Raw genomic sequence first — 19,388 nt, forward strand, 5'->3', positions numbered from 1 at the left:
AGCAAACAAAAACTAGGAATGAAGAGACCCATATACAAGTGGGGATCTTTTGATTGAAAAAGAGTTCTGACTCCAAAGAAGTTTCACGTGCTTACAACAAGCATAAAATACCTATATGTAGAAACGTAAAATAAAAGGACTGATAACATTTGTTCTGTGAATTATATAACAAAGGTCCCAGTCCCATCCAACTTTCCAGAACTAATGCAGCCATGCCAATGGGTTGTGCACTGTATTCTGTGTTGGCAGGGCAGTCACAAAGGCCTCCTTAAGTCCCCCTTATCTCAGGACTGCATTGAAGATGCATCAGTACTGGAAAGTTGGATAGGATTGGGCCCAAAGTAAGCTTGCTCAACTTGCAATCCACCAATTCAACAGCAAGGTGCCCATACAGCCTGTCAAATCCTCTGTCTGCAGTCCCAGGCACTGCAGCACTTGGCCTCAACAAAAAAGGCCTGAGAAAAATCAAAAGGGCAGCATAGTTCCCAAAGCTCCCAAAGTTCTTCTAGAGCCTGAGCCAGGGTCTGTGTTTACTGTGACTGCAACTGACTGCTCCAACCTGACACTTTCAAATCATATGGGCTTAACACTAACAGACACAGGTGGCAAGCGCTAATTAAATCTATATAACACTCCTAACAATATATCATTAGAGAAATATGTAAACATACCAATACAGAGAGGAGAAGGATAGTTCCAACGACGAACTGTTCCAGGCATACAAGAAATATGAGATCGTCCCTAAAAAAAAAAAAAAAAATTAAATAGCAATGCATCATTGTCCTCTGTTTTCCTAGCTTTCCCCTGGCAATTTAACATAATGATTCTAACAAGAAAACCCAGTGTTGCTAGTAAAATCCTTTTGCCAATTAATCTCCCCCTGCACTTTACTACCCATGACAGTTTTCTAATTAAGGTTAAACAAAAGACTACTGCAATAATTAGAATTCCTTTAAAAACGGGAAATGAGTTGTGCCACATGTCTTCAGAAACGGTTTCAGAATCGCTGTTCTGAACTCAATTATTCCATAGGCTTGTGGAGCAGTGGAAAGTTCTCATTTGCATTCTTCCCTGCCCTACAGAAGGAAAAGATTTTTTGCAAAGAGACAAAGCTTCACTGTAGGAAGGGATCTTTCAGAAACAAACCATTTCCTGTTCTCTGTGAAATGTTCAGAATTCACAACTTGAAAATGCCAAATTTTCTTAACTATGCAGACTTACTAGGCTATATGTCTCCTACAGACATCACAGTTTTATACCACTTTAATTGCCTTGGCTCACCTCAGTCCTAGGGTTTCTATCCACAGAATTACAGTTTGATGAGGGTACTGGGAATTCTGTGTTAGAGATACCTAACAAGTCCTGTCGGTCCCAACTACAATTCCCTGGAAAGAGGGAGTGGCTGGTAAACTGATATGTGTGTATGCATGTGTGGCAGTGTATGTGAGAGTATGTGTCTATATTTCCACAAATTATAGGATCATAGCAATGGCAAGAACAGCACAATTCTATGCTTCATTTGTAAAAGCAATTCTATGCTTTTACTCAAAAGTAAGTTCTAATGTGTTGAATGGAGCTTGCTCGCAGGAAAGTGCGCATAGATTTACAGCTCCAAGTCCTATCCCCCCACCCCACTGGTGTAACTAGCATTGCGCCAGCGAGTCTGCTTTATGGCAGTCGCAAAGAAGCCTCTGCTGGTGCGCAATGCAGACCGACTCACGGGGAAGCAAGAGCAGCCAATATTAGTAGCTAACAATAGGTTAATAAAATTACACAGTATTGGCCACCTTGTCCTAAATAATTTATCACTCTCCCCATTGAAGCTGTCCTTTCATTAAAATACATTATATACTTTATAGAGACTGGTTTTTAGGCAGTCATATGAAAAGCAGTTAATATAGTTTCTGTTATTGAAACAACTTATGGCGATGGGGGGAAAAGTATGCAACATTTTCATTATACATAGTTCTTTTCAGCACAGTGAGAAGGAAACTATCTGTTAGTAACAGATATCTCTGCGGGGCCCTGAATGAGTTACGTTTTTATTGTGACAACAGCTGAATGTTGTTCAATGCTTTACATATTCCTTCACCAAAAAAAAAAAAAAAATGCCTCCAACAGATTACAGTATCTGTTTTATTACCTGTGAAGATATAGTTTGTGATCATCCACCTAAGTAAAAACATTTTGTCAGCCTGATTGTTGGACTTTTTTACCCCTTCCTTCCCATTTCGTTTAATTCCTTTTTCTTTTGGATTCTTAAGAAACTGGCTATGAGTTTTGACTCTTTGTCTTCCTAGCTTTTAGGCTGGTGAATCAGTACAGAAACTACCGGAGTATTAGAGGAGACTTCTGGAGAATTTCCTCAAAATAAAGAAAAAATAGGCAAAGGGGGTGGGAAATAAAGCAATCATTACAACACCACATAGTGGGTTGTATCCTAATCTTAAACAAATAGAAGGAACTTCGTACATGGAATGATACATCTCACCCCCTTCTCCTCTCAGCAGCCCCTTATGCCCTCCTGAAAAGTCATTCCTGAGGGACTGAATCTTACTGACAGGGTGAGAGGGAGCTTACTCTACAGGCCTCTCACTCCATCATGTTTATGAAGATTCCCTGATCCTGAGGAGGAGCTTTTGGAGGGGGAGGACTGCTTCAGGAGGCAAGTATGGGAACATTTCCTTAACCAAGCTTCCGATTACCCATGGACATAATACGTGAAAACAATATTAATGACATTGGGAACATGTCTGCAGGTACCTGTAGTGTGTATCCTGGCTCACACTGAAACGACAAAACATCATTCACCATATATCTATCGCCCATTTTGAATCCATTGCTAGGAATTACTGGTTCTGGGCAGGCAGCAAGGCCCACAGCTAAAATAAAATAAAGGACAAGATGGAACAGAAAAATATAAACATATTAATATTGTTTCACATCTTACTGTTTGTTTTGCACTTAATATAATTGAATCATAGAAATAAAAGTAAGTAGTTCACAATCTAAACGAACAAAAAAAGACAGGGGGCAGGGAGGTTTGAAAGGAAGGAGAGAAAAAAACACCTTAACAAAACATTAGCTGAAATTTTCAAAACATGTAACAACTATCACATTTCATGTGTTCACTGTCAATAAATTTAGCTTTAAAATACAATGCTTTTGTGTCCATAACGATATTAACACGAGCAGAAGGGAAATGCTGCCAAAAAATAACACTGGAAGAGAAAATGGCAGCTCCTCAAAGTCTTTCCACCCCTCCACCAATGTGTGCATGGACTAGTGTGCATGCCAATATTCCCCCCTGCACCAGCCAGCTAACTAAGGGTGGAATCCTAACCCCTTATGTCAATGCCCTCCAGCACTGACATAAGGACAATGCAGCTCCGAGGTAAAGGAACAAACATTCCCTTACTTTGAGGAGGCCTCCACGAGTGACACCCAATTGCAGGATGCAGCACACACCCCATTGGCACCGCTATGCCAGTGCTGGAAAGCACTGACATAAGGGGTTAGGATTGCCCCCTAACACACCAGGGCTCACTTCCATGTTATTGTCACCTTCCTCTGCAGTTTCTTATAAAGTGCTGAGCCGGAAGGTTTGTGTTTCTCCCCTCCAAACAATTTTACAAGTTGAGGGGAGGAAAAGCAGTGGTCCTTTTCTTAAAGCACTCAGAAGGAGAGGGATTGCAGCAGCAGATGATAGATCTGGAAGTAAGCCCTTCTGTTCTTGCACACTCTCAGAGGATGGGGCAACCCAGTAAGTGAACTCTGGTTGTAGGGCACCCTCAGTCAGCTTGCAACCCCCCCCCCCAACCTGGCGCCTGATGTTCAACTAGCCTCATGGCTGGGCTGCCTCTACATAGCACTCTTCAAATTCATATGCATGACTTTTGAATGTAGTGCACTGGGCTGTATCTAGACCTTGCACAGTCTATGTTCACAGGTACCCCTGATCACTCATAAGCACTACTGCAATTTTCTTCTCCTGAGATTTTCTTCCCCAAGGACCCCTGAGATTCTGTGCTCTTAAGGAAGGAGTGGCTTAAGGAAGGAGGACCAGCCCACCTTTGCCTGGTCTCCTTAGTTTGGAGGATGGCAGCAGACAGGTCTTTTTCCACCATTCAGTAGCTAACACAGTAAAAAGAGAATGTGGAGAGCTACGTGCTATTCCTCTTGGTGTGGATCTCCAGTGGTTCCTTCCCCAACAGGTGTAGTGCAGTCATACGGCAGTACAAGTACAATTTAAATGAATGGTAGACAAGCTGGCATGGTGCAGTCAGGCAAGGAATTCCTTGGGATACTTGCCTTACATGCTGCAGTTTTTGTTCATAACTTACGAATAGCAAGTACTATTTTCAAGGGTAGCCTGCCTCACTTGTACAGGAAATTGCTTATAGCATGCTCTTCACAGGTCAGCTAACACTTTTGGCATAGGACATAAAACTCATTAATGTCAATATTGATAACTCTCCCAGTGATCTCATCCCAGTTCTTGCTTGTTAAATACTTTTGCCATTCCAGCTCTGGCACGAGACATATATTCATGCACGTCATTACAATGACCTCCATTTCTTTCCAGCCATCAATGACAAGGAGGTTCACAGCACTATACTCTAGTTAACATTGCGGAGAGTATAATAGTGTTTAATACAAAACATTGTCAACTAAACAAAATAAGATCCCCTGAGAAATCTGATCCACTGTCTAGAAAGCCCCCCCCCCCCTGTGTATAGCTCTAATTCAAGTTAGAATCTTAATTTCTATTAAATATCTGTTTGCACGGAATAGTTTTGTCCCTTACTTGTAGAAACGTTTACATCTTCTTTTGAACCAATAAATACAAAATTAAAAATTAAAGCCTACTAAGTGGAGAATGACACTGACACTGTAGCAGCCAATCCTAAACTGCACTGAAATTGGCCTGTGCTGTATCCAGCGCAGGTTAGGAGGTGGCTGTGGCACAACTAGGAGTAAGGGGATATATTTATCCCCTTATCACATGTCACACACCAGTCACCCCTATAAGGCTACTCAGAGAATTCGCTGTAAGACCATGTAAGGCCAACCGGGCCAGGGACGGGGGTTAGTATCCAGCCTAAGTTGCCGAGACTGCTTTCACCCGCCTCCCAGGCTCAATCCATCCACCAGCCCACCCTTCTCCTCCTTCCCCTGCCCCAAAACACACCAGTTCTGCCCTCCCACCAACCTCTTCAACCCATTGCACCAGCCTCCCTAGGTAAGCGCAAACTTACCAGTCTGGGGCTGGATTTGGCCTCTAGGAGCCAGCACATGTCCATGTGCTGGCCCAGCCTGTTCTAAAGGAGGCACAAATGCGCTTTTTGGCACATTCACAGCACTCCTGGGTCGGCACAAGGGATTTGTGCTGGCCCATCTCCCTCTCTGGATTGCACCCTGAGTCACATATGTTTTAAAGAAAACATATGAAAAGAGAGGGGAAAAAACACATACAAACAAAAAATGACTGCATTAGCTATTTCTTTGTGGGGGGCATACTCTCTTATAAAATGCGCATGGTAAGAAAAGATACATTTATAGCAGAAAGAAGGAAAAAAGATTGATGAATTTATTTTATTTTTTATTTGAAATTATTATTTGAAATCTTTGTGAAAAAGAACAGCTCTGCTTCCCAGAACAGCCATTCTCTCTGTTCTTGACAATCTCTAGCACTTATTCAACTTCTCTGTCCAAAGAATTCTTTAGTATGCCAGTGAGAAAGGAACAAAAATTTTAATATTTACTAAACAGTACACTGTGGATCTGTCTAATACTTAGCAGCTGGAATTGTATCCAAAGTTATCTTTTTTAAAGCTAGAATTTGCTGACCTGTTGGTTGCCAGGAATAGAGAGTGAGGGGAGATGGAATCCAGCACTTGCTTCCCTCCCAAAACACCAATAAACATAGTTTGAGTTTCATTTAGACAACTAAGAGGTTCACAGTCCAATCCTAAAGCAGTTGGCCACTGTGGAGCGCCAGTCATAAAAGGTGCCCTGACAGTGTACTCAGTAATGTGCTGCTGTGACGCTGGCAGGAAGGCTGGAATCAGCAGATCCAGAGTTGCCTTCCTCCAAAGCAGTGCTTTTCAAGCGTTTAGTGTTGGGACCCACTTTTTAGAATGAGAATCTGTCAGGACCCACCGGAAGTGATGTCATGACCAGAAGTGACATCATCAAGCAGGAAAATTTTTAACAATCCTAGGCTGGAACCTACCCACACTTACGCAGGAGTGTCTATCATTGTTAAAAATATATACACAGTAACCTGTTAAAAGTACAGATCTGTAACATTTCCCTAAATGCAGTCACATAGCAGTCTAATATATTAAAAATAAAATATTGAAATGAATGGGGACCCACCTGAAATGGGCTCACGACCCACCTAGTGGGTCCTGACCCACAGATTGAGAAACAGTTCTCCAAAGGTAAGGTAGTGAGGAAGGCATAAGAAGGTGGTGGAGGGTGGAATGGGGCTGGAGGAGGGTGGAACAGGGCTGTGGCAGAGGAGGGCGGATCAGGCCTGGGAAGGGGGCCAGTTCGGCAGCAGTTACACCTGCTGAATCCTAACTCTCTTCCTAGACCCAATCTTGTAGCATGGGTCCATGTGGGCCTGTACCAGCTGCTTTGCTAACACAGGTCCAAGTAAACCCCCCTACTCAGGCTTACTCAGAGGCTATCTCTGCAACTGCCCCCTATAGGGTGCACCAGTAGCCGTTTTGGCTCCACTTTTATCAGCAGGGTGGGAAGAGAATAAGATTGGGCTTTAGAAAAACAAAGTGGGAGCATAGTGTATAGTAACAGTCTGGACTCACTAACGCTAGCATGCTTGCATTGAAGTGGCATGGAAATGAAGAGAGCCTAGCACCTAGCATACAACTTTATGGAATCTTGGAATCAAAGTACATTTCTACCTATAGTGCAAATCAAATTTTTTACATGTGTGCTCCTTTAAACTAAAAATTTTTTATCTATACAGAGGGCTAAAAATGCACTTATAGAATAACATAACATAATTATGTAGGGTAGAACCATTACAAAACATTTTTCTCTGGCTGTGTTGCAGAAAAGGAGTAAAAATTGCTTTGGCTATAGATTCTGGAACAAGCACAATATTAGCAGTTCATTTTGAAAACCCTCTGTAAACTAATTTTAAAATTGCAGTTTGCCTTGTGATCTCTTAGCTTCCTAACAGCCAGATCATGTTGCTTTATTCTGACTTATGAACATTTGAGAATAACTTGAATGAACCCCTTGTAGAGTTTGTTGCTGTTTTGACTCAAGCATTTAATTAATTCTTCTATTAATCTAAATGGGCTCTTCTACAGCTAATGATTCCTTCTAGCACAGAAAATAACTTGATGATATGGTTGATTTCTTACATAAAACAATTGCTGTCAATCAAGACTAGTAATAAAGACAGCATCATTACTGCAATCAATCACATAATTCTAAAGAAACCCACAAGATTAAGCTTTGTTGAAATAAATATATTAAATTTTATGCCTAAATGTATCCCTTATGTTATAAAACCTTAAAATTAGTGTGCCACAATAGCTAGGAATGTGAGTTCTGACCCAGATATTATCTTAATATCTCAATATTATTTACTAGGGAGGAGCTGTAGCAGAAGGTCCCAGGTTTTCCAGGTAGAACTAGGCAAGTCTCCTGTCTGATGCTCTGAAGAGACACTGCCAGTCAGTGTAGACAATACTCAGTGACAGTGTCAGTTTAGGCACAGGTTAATGGCCTATCCAACTACTCCAACCTCCCCCAGTTCCAGTGACAAAGATGATGCAAGTCAGCTGAGAGACTTCCACCTTGCATCCCATCTTCAAATGGGATTGTTCCCAGCAGCTCTGGTGTAATTGCAAGGTCTATAAAGGCTGCTCCTAATGGCTGGTGGAGAAAGTGGGAGAAGGAGCTGATGGGATCTCATAGCCTATGGAAGACAAAAACATCAGAATCCTATTGGCTGATAGGGAGGACTGGAAGAGGAGAGTCTTCCAGAGACAGCTTAGCATGCAGTCGGCACTCATTTTGTGACTGCGTAAGTGCCTTCTGCTGTCGCAATGCAATCTGATTACCAGCTCAGTCCTGGATAGTTTTGGTCAATAAGTAACCTTTAAAGATCTGGATCTTCTAAAGCTTCCTATGAGGGTCACTCTGCTGGCTTAGGGAAACTATAAATGAACTTATTAGCACAACCAACAGTCCCGAATTTGGAAGAACCATATTCAATAACAAAACATCTGAAACTGATTTTATTGAAATTTTCTTGTAGTATACCCTTCCTAACATTTTAGCAATAACTGAACAGCTCTGAATCAGCTTAGCAAACAGTAACTCACCTATCTCCATTCTTAAGCCTATCCTTAGCTATTCAACTGAAATGTCTCTTTATACAAGAAAAACTTCTAATAAAAATGCAACCAAAGCCAATACAAAGTGAAAATGCCTCACAAAGACCCATCAATGCTATTTCTCATTCCGCCTAGATCTACAGAATCACTTATTCAAAATTCACAAGCACATTAGCAGCACCCATCAGAAGGACCCACACTGCTATGTATTCTGGATCACTTTCCATGTAAGCAGCTGCTCAATTACATTATTATTATCTACCCACAAGGCAATTATTTTGCTTACATAGTGATGCTAAAAAGCTTTTAAGTTCTATCAGGCGGGAGGGATCTTTATTTATGTAGTTAAGCAATCAGAAAGAGAGAGAGAGAGAAACGTCAACAGAATCAAGCACAACAGAATAAAGCAAACTTCAACAGAATCAAGAATCAAGCTGTCCAGCATCCTGTTTCTCAGCTTTTTTTTTATTTTCCAAAAACAACTATAAACAAATACACATAACACATAAAACAAAAAACATAACACGCTTCACTACACAAAAAACACAAAGGGTGCAGGAAATCATATATCATTATCATATATCACTAAAACTAATAAATCATTACATATCTTGATCAATTCCTCTTCTAAATTTACCTCTTAATATCATTTTTCATTCATCATACATGTATCATATCATATCAAAGATAATATATATGTAATACAATCATCTAAATGCCCTATCATATATTTCTAAAACTTCATTTTCAACCAAGCATAAAAGGGTTTTTTTCCCTTGCTCAATTTGTGTCAGTTTTCGTTGTTAATCCAAAACTTCTAAAAGTCTGTCCATTTCTGTCACATTCATTATTTTCTCTATTAATTCCTTTTTCATTAATATTTTAGAATCCTTCCATTATCTTATAAGATCCTCACTACAGTTAAAATCATAAAAACTAAATATACGTCATTTTCTTTATCTATAATAGCTAAAATAATATAAAATTTGTTGCTCTAGTAAAAAAATTTTTTAAAATTATGCTTCCATATCTGCTCCCATTGATCTATTGTGATATTATGGCCTGTTTCTCAGCTTTTTAATTGAAAGTGCCATTGATTTCAGTGGAACTTCCTACTATCAAAGAAAACTGTTTAGGACTAGAATGTTAAGCATACCTGCCAAAATCACTCAATTCATTCATCAAAGTATTTATTGTGATAATCAGTCCCACCCCCAGTAGTCTCTCAGTATGTTACCATAATATGCTTGCAAAATAGAGGGAAAAGTTGTCACCAGGGGCACTGCCAGGTTGGTCATGTCAGACACTGTCCAAGGGACTGCACCCATCAGAGGCCCCATTTATCTAGGCTAGTGTTTCCCAAACTGTGAGCTGTGGCTCCCTGGTGACCTGTGGAAAGGTGAGCGGAGGTGGTGCAGGTCCAAGGAGACCCATAAGGGCACGCAGCCCTTACCCACGGGTAAGGGGAAGAACTTTGCTGCTCGCTGCAATCCTGCATTGGATGCAGCACAAGCCACCTGGCTTGCCTACTCCAGTGCGGGTTAGGATTGCGCCCCAAGTGTGATAAAATTCCATCAAGGAATGACTGGTCACCCAAAGAGCAGGAGTTCCTTAACATGGAGAAATACTCATATTGAAACAAAGAAGGAATGGGAATAACTAATCCTAAAGTTTTCTTTCTAAAGTAGATGCCTCCCTTATTTATATAACAGCTAAGAAGCAGTTTGTAGCAGAGGTTCCCAAATTTTACATCTGCATTCTTAGTGAACCTCATTTGGCTCTGGAGGAAAGCTGCTTATCACATCAAGACTGATTCTAAATTGGTTAAATAAAAATAGTGCTAGAAAAAGAAAGATTTATCATATATAAGATTAATTTATGGACATTGCAATGGGCTATCTTTGTAGTTGCTCTGTTACGTTGTTCCTCTAATGTGCTTTGTAATAATTGATCATAAATGGAAATGAATAAAAGTTTAGTTATTAAAAAGTATTTATTGTGATTAGAACCATAATCTGTTTTAGAACTAACTCATAAGAGCTGTTATTTTTTTATAATTATTGTTCATTATTTATGAAGCACAAGCAGTGCTCCTGGCTCTTTACTCACAGCACACACAGAATTTAAAACAGGTCCCTATAACTCAGGGTCTATTAGATAAGGAGACAGCACAGACACACAGAGGAAGGCTGAGTTTAAGAATGTATTTATAATTGCAGCAGAATCTACTGGGAAAACCATGGATTTTCAACCATTTCAACCATTAAAGAAAAGCAAAAAGTTTGAAGTAGGACTGAATTTTTATTGTTTTTTCTCTTTTAATCAATCTAGAATGAATATAAAAGAATTTGAGTTTCAATCAAGGATAATTTTGGCATATGGGTCAGAAATTAACCATTCTTGGCCATAATCCAGTAAGACTGCAGAGTGCACTCGAATCCCCTGGAAAAGACTGAATCATGTTAAAATTCACAGTATTCAAGGAAGTCAGAGGTTCAGCCTACATTTGGAACAATATAAAAGATTATTAGGGCCCAATCCTATCTATCTTTCCAGCACAGATACAGGCACAATGCAGCCCTGTGATCAGGAACCTTGAGGGGACCTCCATGACTGCCCCCACATCACAGGATGCAGGGCACGCCCTGTTGGCACAGCTGCATCAGTGCTGGAAAGTTAAAAAGGATTGGGTCATCAGTCATCCTGAGATTAGCAACTGGCCCAATCCTACTGTAGTGGAGTGCCGGCACAGTAGCCACTGTAAAGCACATTTGCAGCAACTTAGGGAGCACAGCGGGAAGGCCTAAATTCAGATGTTATGCTAGACAAAGCAGGTAAGCTACAGCTGTGAAGTGCAGGGGCGGGGTGAGGGCAAAATGGAGTGGCAAAGGGTGAGGACGGAGCTGTTCAGGAAGGAGTGGGGATAGTGGAGGAGGCCTCCACCATATCCTAGCCCCCTTCCTGGGCCTGAAAGCCCTACACGAGGCTTTCCTTTGTTCCCTTATTCCAAAGAGATCTCTGGCCTGCTCAATTCCAGTGCTGGATACACTGTGGGCCATGCAGCCCTACTGCATCAGCGCCAAATAGGATTGGGCTATGGGTTAGCTAAATGATATCCAGAACATAACAGTTGCAGGTATCCCTAAAATGTGTCACGGGACCAGTCTCTCAAAAAACATTCTATATAAATAATACACAGAGACTCATTTGGTACTATCAATAAATTATTCTTTTTAATATAAATTATAAGAAGCTTTGCATACAAATAGTAGCAATAAATAGGGAAATTGAACTACAGAATGAAGATGCCCTGTGGCGAATGGCTGGTTCTGAATATTTATCATCAGCTGGAAATCTGGCCTTTCCAAAAATTTGCACACATTAACATTCCAGAAAAGTGTTTACCCCAATTATAAGTATTACTATTGGCGCTCATTGGTATATTTGCTTGTTTGTGACTGCTCATTAAAAGGAGATGAATATCAACATTAAGGAGCTTAAATCTGCATACAATAATAAGCTCTCAATATCACAGAAAATTGTTATTGTCCTTCTACAATGCAACACACTGCCTGCATAGATAAACGAAAGGATGACACAAGACTCTAACCTTTGTCAAGCCTTTTATCAGACTAATAATTCATATCTATATTCAAGCTTAGAAGTTGAGAGTCACCTTCGTAATGCCTTGTTCTAGTTAATACAAATGACTCACTGATTCATATAGTTATGCACTGAATACACCACTATTCTATAATAATGATATCAAAGGGTCGAAAAAGAACATGGGGAGTGCAAAATGTTTCTGAAATATCAAATCTCAAGAGATCAATTTCCAGACATTAGCAGGAATACCAGTGTTTGGTTTCTAAAATCTAGCATAGAGTATATAAACTCCATTTCAAAAGGAATGGAGGTTCTGCTCTGTGCCTGGTGATTGGCTGGGACAGGAAGAGCAACCCAATATGGGATGTGGGGCGCATGTGTTGCATCAGTCAGGACCTGCTTTGTGACCCCTGTCCTTCCTGTCTGAGACTGGCTGGTTGCCCTTTATGGAGGCTGGGTAGGAATTTTTTACTGCCAACCTGATTGACCTTTGTGCTGGTAGTTTTTTTGCTACCCCAGATTGGTAGCAGACTAGGATTCCAGGCTCATCAGTAAGTTAGGTCATCACTTTTTTTCTTTTTCAGGGTCATTTGGTAGGTTTTGTGTGGGCCGATAGGCAGGGATTTATGTTTTAGCATCCATTCTGAGACAGCAAGGTCAGGAGGTTAGCCAGGACCACTTATGAGGCTTGCCTGGATCGGGGAGGCTGGCTGGCAAACCCCTTGACTGGATTATCCATAGACCATCACATGTCATGCCTTGGGAGTCTGCACTGCTTTGATCCTTCAGGTTTGGCCATAATAAGCTCACTTGGTCTATGACCAAGTGTAGCTTGCGGTGATGGCCATAGTACCTGGGGGAGGTAGACCATTAACAATTTCCCATCCTTAGTTGCTTGCACAATTGATGTTTGGAGCTGTGGGGGACAGGAAACATTTTCTTATTCCTTTGGTATGTAAACCACTTTGGGAATCTGTTTATACAAAAGTGGAATATACATTATTCTTAATAATAGCAGTATCTCTTTGTAACAAATCTTGCTATGAAGACTTGATTTAGACAAGTCAAAAAGCTGACTATTTCTTAATAGCTTAATTCCAATCCCATTTGTGCTACAGTCTGCATCCATGCTTTAAAATAAATTATCTTCAGTTTCATTCTATCTACCCATTCATATCCACGAGCAAACATATAAAAAACAACATAAAGCAGGTTTCTACTCATGAACAAGGAACATATGATTAAATAAAAAACAAAATAAGAGAAGTCCATACAATGGAAAGGGAACAGTAGTGACATAAGGCATCACATGCATCTCAACGATCAAACATGATATGGGGCACCACACACATGAAGGGGAGAACGCTTACTTTTATATTCAAGATGAAAACCAGCAGCTGCCACACTAATGTCAGAATGAAAATGCAAATAAAGTTGATTGGAAGTGCTGTTCAACAAAGCTGGTACTGTGGTGCCTGCAAAAAAATTAAAATTGATCTAATTTAGCATAAGAACCTCTTTGCAATACAGGAACTTTAAAAGAAACAGAATCTAAACACTTAGATGTTTGGAAAGAGTTTGTAACTCCCTCAGTCCCCTTCCCAGCTCCTCCCAAACCCAGAAATTTCTATTTAACAGACAGTTGATGGTTCTGTTCTCCAGAACACAGTTATGTTTTTTCCTACACACCTGAAAAGCTCCCCAGCCTTGGTGCTGTCATATCACCACCATCATAGATCTCAAGAGAGTCCCAGTTATGTTCAGTGGCAAAGCTTATGACCTGGATCTGTGAAAACAATGCAATATATATACTTTTTTTCCAATAAAGAGTGAAAGTGACAGAAAAGACAAAACAGAAATGACTTTGCTAACCAATGTAGAAATAAACTAAAAACAACTGACCCCACAGTATTGTGCATATTTCTAATTTTAGACTAACACAAAAAACAGCAACTCAAAATGGAAAAACATTTCATTCCTATGAAAGTGTAGAAACTCTGGAGGGGAAGATCACAGTTCAAAGCTAAAATATCTTTAATGCCATATTTCAAAATATGATCAGTAAACTTTAAACTACATGATCAGAAGAGTCACATGATACTTTTATTTCTGGACTGTAACATTTCAGATTAGAGGTGCAGGATAAAATATTTGGATATTCCCAATGATTTAAAAAAACAAAAAAACAACTCCTGACATATATTAAACAAACATGACAGGAGGAAGTCTAGCTAGAACCCATCTCCATTCCACGTGTATGTGCACATGCATGCATTCAAACTTACAACCTTCCACTTGTAGCACAGTAAAGAAATATTATATTAGCTTGACTCTAAGTGAATGCGGTGTGGTGCAAATGACAGATAATCAAGGAAATGAAGGAGTGTGGGGAAAAAAAAAAACCCTGAAAAAAACAAGGTGGTATCAGTGGTGCCAAGATCCTATGCCTGTGGTCCAGACCCAACATGTTCCTCTGGACTTACTCGAATGTATGCCAGCAAAAGAGCAGGAATAGGTTCAAGGAGGGTCCTCATTGAGGACCAGGCATCAGTGGAGTTGGTAAGTATAAAATTTCTTTATTTGCCTCTCTGCTGCTGCCTGGTTCCTGGCCGACCCATAACATGCAGCAGAAGCTGTGTCAGCACCATTGCACACTCTGGGCCAGTCATGGATAGGATTAGGCTGATAGTTGAATAGAATTCTCTGAGACTACAGAATAAAATTATAGAGGGAGAGATATACCAAAACATAAGAGCATAATTTTCAGTATTACATTTTAACAGGTGGAATTCAAAAGGGGCAATCCTCTTAAAAGAACCTCAAGGTTGTTGAAGAAGCTATTCAAAAAGCTGATTTGGGGCCCAGTTTTATTCAGTTTTCCAGCACTGATGCAACTGTGCCAATAAGGGCATGTGCTGCATCCTGTGGTTGTGGGGCAGGGGTGTCCAAACTTTTTGGCAGGCGGGCCACATCATCTCTCTGACACTGTGTCAGGGGCCGGGTAAAAAAAAGAATGAATTTACATTTCAAATTTGAATAAATTTACATAAATGAATATATTAGAGATGGAACTTATATGAATGAATGAAGGTCTTGCAATAGCTCAAGGCCTATAAAAGGCCTTGCACAAAGCAAGGCTGGCCTTTCCTTTGCTGCTGCTGCTGCATCACAGAGGTGAAACAGCAAGCAGTGGAGGGAGCCCTCATCCCACAGCTCATGAGAGAAGTCGAACAGTTGCCCTCACGCTGAGAGCAGTTGCGTTGGGCCAGCACAGGCTCCAGCAAATCTCTGGAGGGCCAGATGTTCATTGGAGACTGGAGGCTTCCTGCAGGCCAGATTGGCCCCCGGGCCGGGGTTTGGGAACCCCTGCTGTGGGGGAACAGTCATGGAGGCCTCCTCAAGGTAAGGGAATAAATTTTCTCTTATCTCAGGGTTGCACTGGAGATGTATTAGCACTGGAAAGTTGGATAGGAGGCTCCTGGAGGAGTGCGCAAACTGGAAGTAAGTGCCAATCAGCTACTGGAGCTCACGGCAGCCATGTGGAGGCTCGCAGGGGGCTATGAGCCTCCCAGACCCTCAGGGAGTCTTCAGGACCCCCCCCCCGGTACAATAAAACGTCCCTGGGTCTCCACAGCACCACGAGTGTTGTGGCGCTGTCAGGGTACTCATTCCTTCAGGGGGAATGGCCCATTTCCAGACCGGTTCCCCTGTTGGGTTGTGACCCACCTGTTTTGGAACCGCTGCTCTAGTAGTTAAAGGAACATCAGTTCTGATTCTCAAACAGTTTCTCTTAACTATTGTACTTTGTGGTAAGCCTGTGCTATATAGGAATACTTGTATTGTCAATTGAGAAGATGTGCTTTCTGATCCCAAGGTTCCCTGAAATGCCAAATGAATCTATTCACTGAAAACATGAAAATGTGAAGTTACTTTCTTCGGATTTTTAAAAAGCTTGAGAAGCAAAGAGGAAATAATCAATCAATAAGGAACCAGTTTCTTCTACTATGAAGTAATTAATATACCACTGTTTGCAAAATATGGACTTGCCTGAATACCTGATCCCTCAGTCACTATGATTTTCCACACACAATTCAAGCTGTTACCATAAGGTTCAGGATAGCCGGGTGATAATATAGTACCCCTTCTTTCAGTGAAATTCCGACTGCATGGCACTAAAATGAATTGAATTAGAGTTAATTACAAAGCTAAAAGAGGTTGGCCGCTGCACAGCAAAGTAACCCTAAGAAAAGAAAAAATAATCTCATTCCAATAATGATGAGTTTTAGTTCTAGTAAAGTAAAAGCATTCCCTTAAAAGAAAGCCTCTACATACAAAAAAAAACAGAAATACACATGCATATTCTATGGAATTTCCTCTGATAACACAGGTCTACAAAATTGAGGGTCAGAAAAGTTTTTCCCAAACTTTATGGTTGTTTGATATGAATTTGGGGTGCCGATTCCAAAAATGGCATCCATTTTGCCCTATCACGTCTAGTTTTGGAGATATAGTATAGCCTCATTTGTGAATGGTTCAAACAGCTTCCTCATGAGGAAGCTGCTTGAACCATTCATTAAAGAGGCTATGCCGTGTCTCCAAAACTAGATGTGAAAGGGCAAAACGGATGCCATTTTTGGAATCAGAACCCCAAATATACTCAGGAATTGGTGTAACGTTTAAGGAAGCAAAATGTGTGTTGGCCTGTGTAATGATCATAGCTAGAGATACCAGTGAATTCTGGCATGTTTGAGGTTTGGAGGCTTCCCACGGAGTGGAGAAGATCCATTCCTTTCCAAACACCTTTGAGGTGACATTAAGACAGTTTGCATATTTCTAATCATGGCTGCTAAACCATGATGATGGTACTTTAATTCAGGTTGTTTGTTATTTTTCTTCCTCTTAGGATTCATTGGGGCAGACAGTTCCTACCCAGAATTTTATATTTACTAAAAATTCTAAATTGCAATTCTAAATTTTATTTTTTTTCACATTAATCTATATTAATAAGAAGAAAGGCCAGCTTCAGTCCAGATGTCTGGTACTCCACAGCCAAACATTAATAAATTTTGTACTGAAGATGAAAAAAGACATTTTGGGAGTACAACTTATGTGTGGACTAATTTCTGTTTTCAAGTCTCTTCACAGCATTCTAACACACTGTTGGTAAACATGTCAGTTCCAAAATCTGTAATGCTTTATAAAGTAGTAATCCACTGACACATGAACAGCCCAGACCAGTGGTTCTCAATCTGGCGGGTCGTGACCCACCAGTTCATGTAACGCTTCCCCTGTCCCTTTAAGGTGTAGGGGAAGGGGAGGGAGGCAGTGACACGATCCCCAGGATCGCGTCGCTAAGGGGGGGCGAGGGGGGTGCTTTGTACTTACTTCAAGATGGCAGGGCTGTAGCAGGCTGCAGGAGGTGTGGGGAGCCATGTGCAGCACCTCCCAAGGCTTGGAACGTTAGCTAAAAGAAGGTGCGAAGCACTTCCATTTTCCAGGAGGTGCTTTGTGCCCGCTTTTAGCAAACATTCCAAGCCTCGGGGAGCACTGTGCAGGGCTGCACAGAGCTCCCTGCACCTCCTGCAGCCCTGCCTATTGTAATGTGAGTTCAAAGCACCCGCCCTTGCTCCCCTTAGCGACGTGATCCTGGGGATTGCGTTGCTGCCCTAGCCCCTCCCCTGCAAGAATTACTGAGGGAGTAAAGCTTCCTCAGAGTTTGAGAACTTCTGGCCCAGACCATATGGCCTTCCTTAGCACCATGCAATAGGATAGTGTGTGAATGAAATAAAGACTGCAGAGAACCGGGTTAGTAACCAGTCATTAAAATTAACAAATTTGTCCCCACCCTTCTTTTTTATCCTTCCAGGTCAACATTTCTATAAGTCATACAATAAGCTCTAGGAGAAGAGAGAAGGACAGGACAGGTCTAGGACAGATTGGAAAAAAAGGTTTTGTTTCCTTTTTCAGAGGAAACAAAGGTTTTTCAGAGCAGGGGGATAGGAAACAGTAACAGAGTTTGGGGAATAGGGCAGACAGACAGAAAACAGTCTGGGAGTAGGGTGCAGACTGAAACAGCAGGCTTAGATAAACCTTGAGTAGCCCTACAGTCTACATGCCATACCTTTGCAAAGACAGGATGGGCCATGCTTTCTTAGCCAGGCATGTCCACACAAGAACTCTTATACTCATTTAATTATTCAAATTAGGATGAGACAGAGGGAGGATTGGTTCTTTCTAGTCTCAATCTAAAGGATTGGTCCTTTAGATAAGGAGTTTCAGGAAAACACTGATGGCATAAGAACGTCTGTGGGAACGAAACTGCAACTTCTTTCCAATTCTGGGAGCACTGGCCTGTTTAGTCCACTTTGGAACAGAAGGAAACCAAATGAAAATGTAAAGATGGAACTATTGGTAGTATAACTATATATATTGTTGTGTTTTTCATCAAAAAGATGAAGGATTTTGGGCAGTGCTTCTCAGTCAGTGATACTTGTACCACTGGTGGTACTTGAGGTGATGTCCAGTGGTATATGTGGAACCCCCAGACCTCCACTGCTTAACAGTAAAGACCAGCAATGCAACATGACAAGTAACACTAGGAGGCTTGGCATAGCAGGCAGAGCTCCAATGTGTGCTTTTCGCGCACTTGAAAAAGCCCTCCTGTCCACCCTGAGCAATTTACTGGTTACATTTGTCATGTTGCATCCTGTTTCCCAATTTGGAAGTAACTGGCGATGACATCATCACCAGTTACTTCTGCTAGTACTTCCAAGAAGTGGACCATGTGAAGTGATGCAGTGGGGGACAGATGTTGAGAAACACTGATTTAGGGTGATTTAAGGCAGTGATTGTATTTGGGGGTTTTAAGTATTTTTTCTCTTAATGAGAAACTGATTTTTTTTTTTTAAATGAGAGAAAAAAATGAAGTTCATTGGCATGGCTTGTTTTAAAACCAGTTATAGCCATTTTGGAGAAAAACAACCTGAGTTTCCTCATGACAATTTGTCAGTGGCTGCATGTATGCAAGTAAAATGATATTATATATATTATAATTAGAATTCAAATCTTTACTGTCTTATTTTATAAGAATTTATTTTAGAAGAATAAGAACACTGTAAAGTACAAAGAATCTAAAGTGGTAAACACAATTCCACTAAAGACGTTCATGAACAAAATGCAGTAAGTTAACTGCATCAATTGGTCAAAACCTGTGGTTCCTATCATACTAGAAATGCTGGGTTAGATTGAAATACGTCCCTCTAATGTGGAAGATGTCTTCTTCTCACTAAAGAGCTGCTCTTCTTCTACCTCTTGCAAAAGTAGAAGCTTGAGAACCACAGTTCTGTTACCGCACGTTCAGGCAGGCTTGCTCACATTTCTTTGGATTCAACTTACAGTTTC

The 19,388-nt window shown here is 40.9% G+C and overlaps 1 protein-coding gene across 1 annotated transcript in view; it reads right to left on the reverse strand.

The window, feature by feature from the left end:
• The window catches only part of CSMD1 (CUB and Sushi multiple domains 1), a 947,002-nt gene that overhangs the window by 135,123 nt on the left and 792,491 nt on the right, over window positions 1-19,388 (reverse strand). The window contains exons 35-39 of the mRNA XM_066622693.1: window positions 16,035-16,159; window positions 13,677-13,773; window positions 13,358-13,462; window positions 2,764-2,882; window positions 672-741 (exon numbers count right to left, since the gene is read on the reverse strand). Of these exons, the coding sequence (XP_066478790.1) occupies window positions 672-741; window positions 2,764-2,882; window positions 13,358-13,462; window positions 13,677-13,773; window positions 16,035-16,159 (516 nt within the window). The remainder of the gene's footprint in view (window positions 1-671; window positions 742-2,763; window positions 2,883-13,357; window positions 13,463-13,676; window positions 13,774-16,034; window positions 16,160-19,388) is intronic.

The sequence above is a fragment of the Tiliqua scincoides genome, chromosome 1, assembly GCF_035046505.1.
Source record: "Tiliqua scincoides isolate rTilSci1 chromosome 1, rTilSci1.hap2, whole genome shotgun sequence".
Taxonomy (NCBI): Eukaryota; Metazoa; Chordata; class Lepidosauria; order Squamata; family Scincidae; genus Tiliqua; species Tiliqua scincoides.